This window comes from Mastigoproctus giganteus, chromosome 6 (assembly GCF_048544385.1).
Source record: "Mastigoproctus giganteus isolate SK-2022 chromosome 6, ASM4854438v1, whole genome shotgun sequence".
In the NCBI taxonomy this organism is placed as follows: Eukaryota; Metazoa; Arthropoda; class Arachnida; order Uropygi; family Thelyphonidae; genus Mastigoproctus; species Mastigoproctus giganteus.
In genome coordinates this window covers 195,428,048-195,440,362 of record NC_143580.1, presented here as the reverse complement: position 1 = coordinate 195,440,362, position 12,315 = coordinate 195,428,048, and the positions used below count along the sequence as shown (strand labels likewise).

At 37.4% G+C, this 12,315-nt stretch overlaps 1 protein-coding gene across 1 annotated transcript in view; it reads left to right on the top strand.

Moving 5' to 3' along the window:
• Cmtr1 (Cap methyltransferase 1) overlaps positions 1–12,315 on the top strand; it is a 379,789-nt gene that overhangs the window by 167,934 nt on the left and 199,540 nt on the right. The window contains exon 10 of the mRNA XM_090376649.1: positions 6,220–6,412. Within this exon, the coding sequence (XP_090232775.1) occupies positions 6,220–6,412 (193 nt within the window). The remainder of the gene's footprint in view (positions 1–6,219; positions 6,413–12,315) is intronic.

The following is a 12,315-nucleotide window of genomic DNA, read 5'->3' as shown; positions in this document are numbered from 1 at the left end:
TTTTGGCTGATGCTGTATAAGCTTGCTTTCTTGCATCATATGCCACTACTAATGCTAATACTGTTTGCTGGTTGGTTATACTCTATTTTTCATTCCATTAGTGATGGGTAGTTGGCTTGGATATGTGTTTCTGAGTATTTGTGTTGGCTCCTGCCAGTCATCTGCGACTGTTTTTATGTGTGTGATTGATCCGAGAGAAGCTCATGACCAGATAGATGCAGTGCTCCTTTTTCAGCAGTGCTGAAGTCCATGTGGCTATTCTGTTCAATCTTCAGAGGTTGTTTTGTGGTGACTGTGTGGGAGGGTGGAGATTACTGTAAATTCGGTTTTGGTGGAAGGATATGTGCGTCATCTGGGCTGGTAGTCTTCAGATGTGTTTCAAAAAGAATTTAGGATGGTTCACCAGCTTTTATTGAAGGTCTTGTGTGGGTTTAATTTAATTATCAAATTACCTTTAGCATTGGACTACTGAAGTGACCTTGAGTGCTGTCTCTGAAATATTGTGGAAAGCCTCTATTTTCTAACACGTCCCCTGGATTACTCATAAGCCTGGACTCTGGTTTCCAGTAGGATTTCTCTGTGTTATATATATGTTGCATTTTTCACATGTATTGTGTTTTGAATCTCTTGGGGGCATCGATGGAGAACACCTCGATGATGATATGTTTTATCTTTCAGTTCCCTGGGAATTCTTGTCACCGTTTCTCTTATACTGTGCTGATATGAAAGATAAAGCTAGGAATGTCCTGGGGGTTAGAATCTGGCAGTGGTACTGGATGTGTAATATCCTCCCACTGAATCTCTCTCTCTCTCTTGGCATCAATGCTTTCATAGTGCCAGTTTGCTTCAACCATTAGCAGTTATTATTATTAACATGGAACCAATATACAGCTGAAAAAATAGATTAAAATTACCTATTTTGTATATTATATTTAAAATAGTGATTTAATTTAATATAGTTTTAAAAGTTTTCCAGTTTACATTTTTCTAAAATTTGACAGGTATGTTTATGTTCATTCTTAAGTCTTTTGCTGTTTCTGTGATTTACATTTATTATGCCAATGAACATTCTTATTTTAGTGTTTTTCATTATTGCTCTGACATTATCAAAATTCAAATGGCTAGTAATGAAATTTCTTAATTAGACAATACCACTGTAGCATTTAGGGAAACAAATATCAAATTAGTTAGAGAAAGAAATATTATTTGATTTCAGCATCAACACATGTCATAAATAAATAAAAATAAGTGCAAAACTGCTATCCTGCTACTATATTCTACATGCATAATTATCTTAAGTGGCATATATGATATTATTTGCTATTAACACTCTCCCAATGATTAGCCCTTTCAGGAGCAAGTTAAACAAATGGGTCTTGCCCTGTGGAGTCAGTTTTTTTGTGGCTTTTTGAAAATTTTTAAAAATGGAAACAATGAAATATTAAATATAAAAAAAATATTAAATGTTCATGTTCATTCTTTCACTTGGTTTCTCAAAATTAGAGCAAATGTTTTGTCAAAAATCAAATCAGGATTAAAAAAAGAATCAAAAAAATTCTTAACATTAAAACATATTCTTAATAAAATCATCTCTACTTCTGTTTTTAACACAATAATATATTCTGTATTTATTTATGTGTCACTTAATTCAATTTCATTAACTTCTGGATCTGAATTCCAGAAAATATTTTGTAAGTTTAAATCAAAAAGCAGTGGCTGACACGGTGATCTACTCCTGTGATTTTAAAATCTATTTTTGTATTGCCATCTCTTATTAACTGTCTGCAATTACTTGGAAGCAGAAATATGAGATAAAAATACTTACCATAAGATTTTGAGACAATTCTTACATAAACAGGCAAGTTATTTGAAATGTTCTTGAAGCAACATTGAAAATATATTTAATACATGTACATACTCCTCAGGGCCCATACATGCAAAAGAGGTGGGTGGGTGGGTGGTAAAATACTCTACTACCAAAAAAAATAGTGTATTTTTCATTCCATTAGTGGTGGAACAAGCTGAATTCTGATTTCTAAGTGGTGCCTCCAAGCAGGAGAAATATTTCAAGCTGATTATTCCATTGAGACATACCTAGTATTACTTTCATTAATACCTTGCACAATACTTTAATAATTTTTAGCATATTTGATGAATGACTAATTGTTTTTTTTTTCACATTAAACACCATTATATTCAGTTTTGCTTATTTGCAGTAAATGCAGTTAGTTGATGTTAAATTATTTAACATCAAATATTTGCAGATAAAGGAACCACTAGGTGGCAGTGATCACAGTGTGCTGAAGTGGGATTTACTCAAAGAGGTAACTACCATCAGGGGTAAAGGAAAGGGTTTTTGCTTCCGTAAAGGGGAGTACAGTGGTCTCAGACAGTTTTTAAATTCTGTACAGTGGGATCGACTGACGATGTTACAAACAGTAAATTCTAAGTGGGAAGCATTCAAGGAATTAATCGTGGAAGCTACTAGACTTTTCATACCGATGAAGAAATATTGTTCAAGGTTTAGGCCTAAATGGTTATCAAATGAACTAATGAGACTCGTGACAGAGAAGAAAAATGCATGGGATGCATATAAATTGTCAGGCGACGCAGAAGCCTGTAGCAGATATAAGCTAGTCTGTAATCAGGTCACAAAGGAGGTTCGGCAGGCAAAGGCGGATTACGAGAAATCTTTGGCAAAAGATGCTAAGAAAAACAGCAAGGATTTCTTTACTTATATAAACTCTAAAAGGAAGGGGCTGAATATGATTGGTCCACTTGACATCGATGGTTCGACTGTTGATGATCCTGCTCAGATAGCAAACAAACTGAATGAGTATTTTGCATCTACATTCACACGTGAGGAATCATTACAGTTTGAAAATGGAAGAAGGTTATCAAATTGTAGCAGTGTGCTTAATGATTTTGTAATAACTGAGAGCAAAGTGGAGGAGAAATTGTTGAAGTTAAACATAAGAAAGGCACCTGGGGCGGATGGGATCTATCCAGTTATATTAAAGGAGGCGGCAAAGCAACTAAGCAAACCCTTAGCCATAATTATGAGAGCATCCTTGGATTCAGGGGAGGTTCCCACGGACTGGAGATGTGCAAATGTATCCCCAATTCACAAAGGAGGTTCGAAGGGTGACACGAATAATTACAGACCAGTTAGTTTAACTTCTGTTCCGGGTAAAATAATGGAGTCACTGGTTAAAGATGCATTGCAGGATCATCTAGACAAGACTGCAGCAATAATTCAGACACAGCATGGGTTTGTTAAGGGTAAGTCTTGTCTGACAAATTTGATTGGTTATTATGATGTGGTCACAAAGGAACTGGATGCAAAAAATAATTTTGATATCATATACTTGGATTTCAGGAAAGCTTTTGACACTGTTGCGCATGGAAGACTACTGTACAAATTGGAGCAGAATGGTATTAAGGGTAAGTTGCTACAATGGATAAAAGGATGGTTAAGTGGGAGAAGACAGAGGGTGGTAATCAATGGGTGCTGCTCTTCGTGGACTAATGTTATTAGTGGAGTCCCACAGGGTTCGGTGTTGGGTCCACTGTTGTTTTGTATATTTATCAATGATATTGATGAAGGTATATCAGGCTTAATGTCGAAGTTTGCAGATGACACGAAGGTTGGCAGGGTTGTTAATGACAGTAATGGCAGTGTGCTACTGCAACAGGATCTAGATAATTTGGGCAGATGGGCTAAGAAGTGGCAACTGAAGTTTAACCTTGACAAATGCAAAGTACTGCATATGGGTAGAAGTAACCCCAGAGAAACGTACCAACTGTGTGGTACTACACTTAAGGTGGTAGAAAATGAAAAAGACCTGGGAGTAATTGTGCAGTCAGATATGAAGTTTTCTGAGCAATGTAGACAGGCTGCTAGGGCAGGTCATGGGGTTTTGTCAATGATATATAGGAATTTTGCTAGCAGGGAAAAGGAGGTGATTGTCCCTCTGTATAAGGCAATGGTCAGGCCACGCCTTGAGTACTGCGTACAGGTCTGGAGGCCTCATTTTAGGAAGGATGTAGATTTGCTTGAGCGTGTACAGAGAAGAGCAACACGATTGGTGAGGGGAATGAAGGGATCCTCTTACCAAGAGAGGCTTAAGTTCTGCAAATTGCAGTGGCTGGAGACTAGGCACCTGCGCGGTGATCTGATTGAGGTCTATAAGGCCTTGAATGGGTTGAGCACGCTGAATTCTGATGGGATCCTCCCACTTGTTCAGAATACGAACCTACGGGGACATAAGTTCAAATTAAGAAAGGATAGATGTAGAATAGATGTGCGGAAATTTGCCTTTAGCCAGCGGGTGGTTAATTGCTGGAACAAACTTCCATCTGTCGTTGTGGAAGTTGATAGGTTAAATAAATTTAAGGAGGAACTGGACAGGCAATTGGAGGGTATGGTGTGATTTTTTTTTTTTTTTTTTTTTTTGGCTGATGCTGCATAAGCTCCTACACTTGCTTTCTTGCATCAAGTGCCACTACTACTACTACTACTACTATTTGATGAGTTTTACAAGTAGTACAGTAAAAGTAATTACAGTAATAGTACTGGAATTACTTTTACTGTACTACTTGTAAAACTAAAAAAAAAAAAAAAAAATCCTGTATACAGGCACACACTGCATATGTAAAATTATCTTTAATAATAAAAATAACTAAGTTTTCTATTTATACTCCGGGATGTCCACACAAAGTCAGAAGTTTATAAGACTGAGACAAAAATTATTATATTTCGTTGTGTCACATGGACCATTTGACTGAAGTGGTGCCTACATGTATAAAAATTTTGACAAAAATTATATTATAATAATGTTAAATTAATAACTGGTGAGTAAAGCATTATAAATTAACAGTTGCTTAATCTGCCAAACCCACCTCTGAAACTAGTAGTTTTTTTTTTTTTTTTTTTTATAATGTAATGTGTGGCAATTAAAATTTAATTAACTAAACATTTCCTGTCTTAAGGAAGCAAACACTTTTGAATAGGCATGTCACAAATCAAAATAAAATAACATGGTATTTAAAAAATTAGGAGGAAGAATGTAAGTGGCTTTCAGCCGACATATTCAGCTATTTAATGGCATGTGAGCAGAAGTATATAGAATAATGAATAGAGATGGCACAACCCACAGTATATTGACTAATCAGATGGATTGTGGGAGTGAAGGGAAAAATTATGATCTTACTTCTAATTGGATGAAAATTCCATAGGAACTTAACGTTAAGAAGGTTAGAGTTAGAAAATTTTCTATTTATATCAGGCAATAACAGTAAAGTGATAAGAATGTCCATTCTTGTTCTTCGTAATTTTGCATTTTTTTAGTCAATAACCGATATCTACTTTAAAAGAGTAACATCAGTGTTTCTTTTTTTTCTTTTAATTTCCTATTATTTTGGACTCAAGGAATGGATCTTTGACTGAATATTAAGATTTATTTTAATAATCAACATGACATGTTTGTAAAAAACTTACTCCTATTTCTTTTATATAGGGTGGCCACTGAAAGACTGAAGGGTTTGAAAAAGTCATAACTTTTTCATTTTTAATCTTTTTTATTTATTTTTTTTTTTTACAGGTTATAGAGCATCCCTTGGAGATTAAAATGTGGCCACTGAAAGACTGACCACCCTTTCAGAATCTTCTGAAGCCATGTTCTGGCGATGCCTATTTGAGCAGAGCGACGACGGGTAGAGGCAGATGGATCCTCAAGGGCACTCTGCTGTACAGCTTCCACCAATGCGTCAGTGTGCACAGTGCGCTTAGGACCTCTTCCCGGAAGATCGCCGACTGATCCAGTTCTTTCAAACCGGGCGATTAGGTTCCGAATCATGTTATCGCTAGGAGGACTTTAAAATGTTGCCGGTATTTTCTCTGAGTTTCAATAATTGATCTTTCTGGAATAGAAAAACGCAACGAGTTTTACTCGTTGCTGAACATCATATGTAGCCATTTTAATCTCCAAGGGATGCTCTATAACCTGTAAAAAAAAAAAAATAAAAAAGATTAAAAATGAACAAGTTATGACTTTTTCAAACCCTTCAGTCTTTCAGTGGCCACCCTGTATTATATGTTAAACTCACTGTGGTACATAAGCATTAATTACAAAAACTGTGAAATTTCATCAAGAAAATTTATTACTATTGTGAAAGTTAAGTTGATTTTTTGTTAACTAATTAAATATTATTTTGCAGAAATCACTGGTGGGTTCCAATGAACTTTTATACTTTGCTGATATATGTGCTGGGCCTGGTGGATTTTCAGAGTATATTCTCTGGAGGAAAAAATGGGAGGCTAAAGGATTTGGTTTTACTCTAAAAGGCCCCAATGATTTCCGATTAGATGAATTTTTTGCTGGTCCTCCTGAAACATTTGAAACTCATTATGGTAAGATCTTTTTTTATATAATTATTTTTTGTCTTTTAAGCTATATAGGTATTATTAATTTAATTTATATATGAAAATGAATTTTGTCTTTTTTTTTAACCAATTTTCATGATTAAAATCATTCAAATATTTCTCTATATTTTAAGCTATCGAGGGATTAATTTATGGCATTATTAATTTAATTTATGTATGAAATTGAATTTTTTCTTCTTTTTTTAACCACTTTTCATGGTTAAATTCATTTAAATTAGGGCATGGGTTTTCAAGCTGTTTAACCTACCACTTAAAATAAATTTGTGAAATTATTTTATCACCACATTAATACAAAGGGTACTAGGAAAGTTTTGCAATACAGCTTTGTTTATTTAATTTTTTCAAAGTAATTTCCTCTACATTCAATACACCTCTCCATCCTCCGAAACCAATCTTTAAACCAGTTCTGCCAAGTTTCACTAGGGAGTAAAGCACACTCGTTGTCCCAAGCCCGTAGAAGGTCCTCATCACTGGAAAACCGCCTCCCTTTTAGCTTCATTTTCACATGCGGGAACAGTGCAAAGTCGCAGGGAGCAAGGTCTGGTCTGTAGGGAGGGTGCTCGAGAAGTTTCAGTCCTGTCGTGGTCAAATATTCGGTGCAGGCTTTGGCGCGGTTAGCTGGAGCATTATCGTGATGGAGGTACCAGGTGTCCATTCTTGACTTTGGCCGCAGGTTCTTCATAGATCCAATGACTTTAGGCAGGCATTGTTCAGTATACCACTTAGCTGTGACTGTCTTCTGCGTGTCCAAAACGACACGTTCCACAATTCCGCTCGATTTGAAAAATACAGCTATCATTTTCTTCTTTACAGATCGGGATTTTCTGACAATTACGGGTGTGTCGTCATCATCAAAGACCCAAACTTTGTTTTGAGCCTTGGTCGGCAGATCGTAATAGTACAGCCAAGTCTCGTCACCTGTCACGATGTTGTTCACATACCGAGATTGTCCCTTATCAAACTTTTTTAACATCTCCCGGCACCAAGTCACACGTCATGTCATCTGCTCTTCAGTCAGTTGATGCGGCGTCCAGAGAGAACAAAGTTTCTTCACGTGCAAATGATCTTGCAGAATCGAACGAATTGCTGGTGCATTTAGGCCCAAAGTATCCTCTATCTGTTGGTAGGTCACTCGCCTGTTTTCGTCAAGCATTTTCCTCACAGCAGTAACGTTTTCCTCCGTAACTGACGTTCGTGGCCTTCCCAGCCTCTCAGAATCCTCCAGAGCGAAATTTCCCCTTTGGAATTCTCTATACCACCTGAATATCGTTGTACGATGTGGACAATCATCATCTAGTGCAAGAGTCATTTCTTCTAAGCACTGGTCTATGGTTAAACCACGCACGAAATTATACCGCAAAACTGTCCTTATCTCATTTCGTGACCACGATGCCATCGCAAGCACTTTACACTCTCACTACTAATGAATAACTGAGCCCATCGACTTGGCGCGGCGGCTACTATGCACGTGTGAACATGTCTCAACATGCAGCAACAAGCAGCTTCCTGTGATTCATTGTTGCGTCATATTGCAAAACTTTCCTAGTACCCTTTGTATATCTTAACTTATCAGGTATGAATTAAAAGCATTATTTTATTCATTATAACTTTATTTATTTTTATAACATGAAATGCTGATATAACATTGTCATTAACCAGGTACTAGTCACTAGGAATGTTATTGCTCCTTCTTAGCTTTATATTGATCACTGATGGACAAGCCAAAATTAAACAAGAAAAAAAATCTAAAACATGCTATTAATTGGGACCTTGCAATTTATGGAGGAGATCAAGGATAATAGCTCTGAAGAGTTTTCAAATAGCATATTCTGCAAGTGTTGAAGTAAATGGCAAGCAAAGAGTGTCTTATAAGGATGTCTGTTCTTCAATACCATCACAATGCCAGAGAGCATTTCTCAAATTGGAGTATTGGAAATTCCACATATGCACCCTCTCCAGGTTCATATAAATGGCTAACTTTGAAATGACTTCTTCAGAACCTGTTTAACCTTAATTTATGCTTACAATAAACCTATGACTATTCTCAGTAATTCATTTGACTCTGATCAAGGGCACATTCAGTACCACATGTATCTAGTCTCCACAGATACCCAAGCTCAATTTTTGTATTTTTAATATCAAAACAACACTGTTGATTTCACTTATATATCATTTTAGCAATTAAATTTGTGATACTTATGTCACTATTTTTATATAAAGTGAAACTTCTCTATTACGAACTTCTATTTAACAAATTTCTCTATATTGCGAATTTTTTCGCAAAACAAAAAAAAAAAAAAAACTTGTAAACCATGAAACGAAATTACATAATGAATTTGTAATTTCTATAATGAATTTTTAAAATCTATAATGAATTTTTTAAAAAAAATTTGCAAAAGCATTTTTGAAGATTTTCAAGCATTTACTGCTAAACAGCCGCTCAAATGTACGGCCTTCTTCCCTCTGAAATTGCTCATTAGCATCTGGAATTAATCATCTTTTTAGTGAACATTTGTGGCTATTAATGCCCATAGGAGGGTCTTTGTTTCATTTTTGTTACAGTTATAAACCAATGGGTTTTCTTAAAAGTGGTCATAAACTTTGCAATAAATAGGGTAGATTTGTTGGCTAAGGGGAAAACAAATTTTGTTGCAGGTAAATCTTTAGTATGCTGCAGCGGAAATACATAGAATGCTTCGATAGTCGGTTTTTAGTAATCAAAGTATCAAAGTATTTTTTTGTAGTTTACTGGCGGTTTCCAGGGTGTCCCCTATGTCCGCCGTTCGTTAAGCTTAATTGTGTGCCAGCAGAATCGTTTTTTTAGTTCATCTAATTAAAATTTAAGTTTAAAGTTAAGTTTAAAGTTGAAGTTTAGATCAAATCGTTTGAATGTGTTTTAGTTAATTTAAGTTAATGTTTAGTGTTTAGTTTTAGGTTAGGGTTAAGTTAAGTTTGAGTAAAGTTTAAGTTCTGTTGTGTGTTTAAGTTGAGTGTTAGTTAATTTAGTGGGCAAGTTTGGGTTTGAGTTAAGTAATTATGAAGCTGGTTTTGACATTAGTGTAGGTTCGGTTTAGGTTTAAATTTAAGTTATAGATGAGTTTAAGTTTAGGTTGTAGTTTAGGTTTAAGTTTAAGCTTAGATTTGAGTTACTGTTTAATTAAAGTTATAAGTTTAATTTATGGTTGATGTTTCCTAATTTAATTTAGTTTTAAGTTAAGCTGAAGTTAAGTCGGGTTTGAGGTAGAGTTAGGTTTAATTTAATTTTAGTTTAAGTTTAGGTTGAATGTAAGATTTAAGATTTGAGTGTGATTTATAATTATAGTAAGTATTTAGTGAGTGATAAGTACGCGAGCCTTTACGGAATTTAAGTTATCTATCGCGGTTACTATTTATAATTGTCATTAGTGTGTGTAATGTGTTGTGTATGTTGTTTGTGGCTGGCATCTGGCATTTAGCAGCAGGGGGCCGCGGAGAACTAGTCCCGACCCCCCGCTCCCGTACCGCGCCACGAGGAGGCAGCCAGATTCTCTTTTTTTTTTTTTTTTTTTTTTTTCCTCCTTTCTCCCTTCCTTTAACATGGTTATAAGCTTAGTATTACGTGGTAAGCCATCCCACACTTGCAGGGCCCAATCCTGACCTAGTGTGAGGGATATCTAGGTATGTCACTTAGTCATTACGTGTTTATGGACCGTCCAAATGTAGTAGATCCCACACTTGCAGGGCCCAATCCTGACCTAGTGAGGAAGATACTAGTGTTGACACATGATTTGGACTGTTCAATTGTGATGGATCCACTCTCGCAGGGCTCAATCTTGACCTAGTGCGGTGCCTCATGGTGAGTGAAAGTCTGTATTTACATGGTTTAATATCCATTTTGGCAAAGGCCCTGGCATTTTCGAGCCCATGCTGGTCTGGTGAGTTTATGGTAGTTTAGGGCACATATTGAAGACACATATTGATGACACTTAAGCGTGAGTATTGCCCAGAGTGGCATGTCCATTTGTGGTGGACCACCACGTGGTTCCAGTTTAATGACGCACATCACAGTGTGGATTGAGTCCCAGTTCGTCCAGTCCAACCAGTCAGTTCTGATTGTTCCCTTGTATCGCCTGTCTTCTTTTGAAAACGCGCTCCGCGAAAGTCGATACCTGTTTATAGTGTTCCTCAGTAGCAACCAACCGTGGAAAGTCACTTGTATCAAAGACGTTGGTTTCGAGTTGAAGGGGAAGCCTGTAATCCGTGTAGTAGGGACACTCCAGGATGATATGTTGGACCGTTTCCAGGCCCCCACACTTACAGCACGGGGTAGCTGATAATCCCAGTGCGTTTAGCCTCGAGTTCAGGCTGCCATGACCACTAAGGAGGAATGTTAGGTAGAGTCCCGGATTAAACCACGATCTTATTTGTTTGGTTATTTCCGCCGCTTGAGGTAGGAATAGATGTGTTGTCCGCCCCTTGCTGTCATTGGTCCAGCTCTCTTGCCAGTCTATGACGTATAGTTCCCGTAGTCTCTCGTTGTCTTTTTTAATTGTGAGGTTTCTATCTATTTGGTATCTTTCAAAAATAGATATGATGTTCCTACTTCGGCAATATTGGAGATAGGTATTTATGACCTCAAATTTAATTGGGAGCTTTCCGCTAATTATCTGTAGTGCTGATGTTGATATAGTGCGGCACGCTTTGGTGGATGCCAGAAGGAAGAATCTTTGGGCTTGAGTGATTATTTTGTTAACAGTATGTTTTTGTATACTGCCTGCCCATGCACCTGCAGCGTAAGTTATGATTGGAAGCAGAATGCAGTTGTAGTAAAGCAACAAGGTGCGTGGTTTGATATCCCACGAGGTTCTGGTAATTCGAATTAATTTTCCTGTTACTGTCTTAACTTTCTGGAGTATATATTTTGCATGGGGTATGTATTGCTTTTTACTGTCAATCATCACTCCAAGGTATTTAAGTGTAGGGACCATTTTTAGGGTTTGGCTTCCAATCTTTATGTTTGGTGGTCGTTTTATATCCAGTTTTCCTTTCAACAGGATCTGTTTGGTTTTGTCTGAGGAGATTTCTAGTTTATGTGTGGTAGTCCAGGCAGTCAGGTCTTCGAGGATTTCTTGAGCGGCGCTTTCCAAGGATAACCTTGAATTCCCTTGTAGTAGAATAATGAGGTCATCTGCAAATGCAATCTTTGCTGCCGTGTTGTGTTGGCGCGTAAGCCACCCATCAAGGACCACGTTCCAGCAGAGTGGGCCAAGAACAGATCCCTGTGGGCAGCCCCGCGTAACTGGCCTGGTGACATGGCATTCTCCAGAGAAGACCACTAGGCTGCGATCATTGAAATAGTCCGCTAGGAGTCGATAGATGGGGATTGACACTTCGGCCTCTCGGAACCTCTCAAGGACACTCTGCCACCAGATGGTGTCAAAGGCCCCTTTGAAGTCAACCGAGAGACCAAGGACAAGGTTTTTAGTAATGCCTACTGAGTGACATTCGCTTCTCACCTCAGCTGTACCACATGACCTTCCTATCAATCGGCCCCGGGTGCCAAGCGTTTCCGTGGCCAAGCGATTCTTGTGTGTTTATAAAGCGTTTTTTCCTCCAAGTGACAGAGTTTTCCTTGTTTTTCTCGTAGAATTAAAATTTTCTGTTAAGTAGCTCTACTTACTTAAAAACACTAAGAAGAGAGCCCAGAAGAAGGCAGGTACCTTTTTCTTTAATTTAGCTAGCCGTACTAACTTACTAACTCTACGCTTGGCCACCAAGCGGCACTGCTCCTGCATCCCCCCGTGCGGGGCCAGTAACCTGGGTGGTAAAGGCAAAGCTCCAGGGCGAAAAGGAGCAATCATGGATAAAAATCATTATCCAAACTTAGAGCC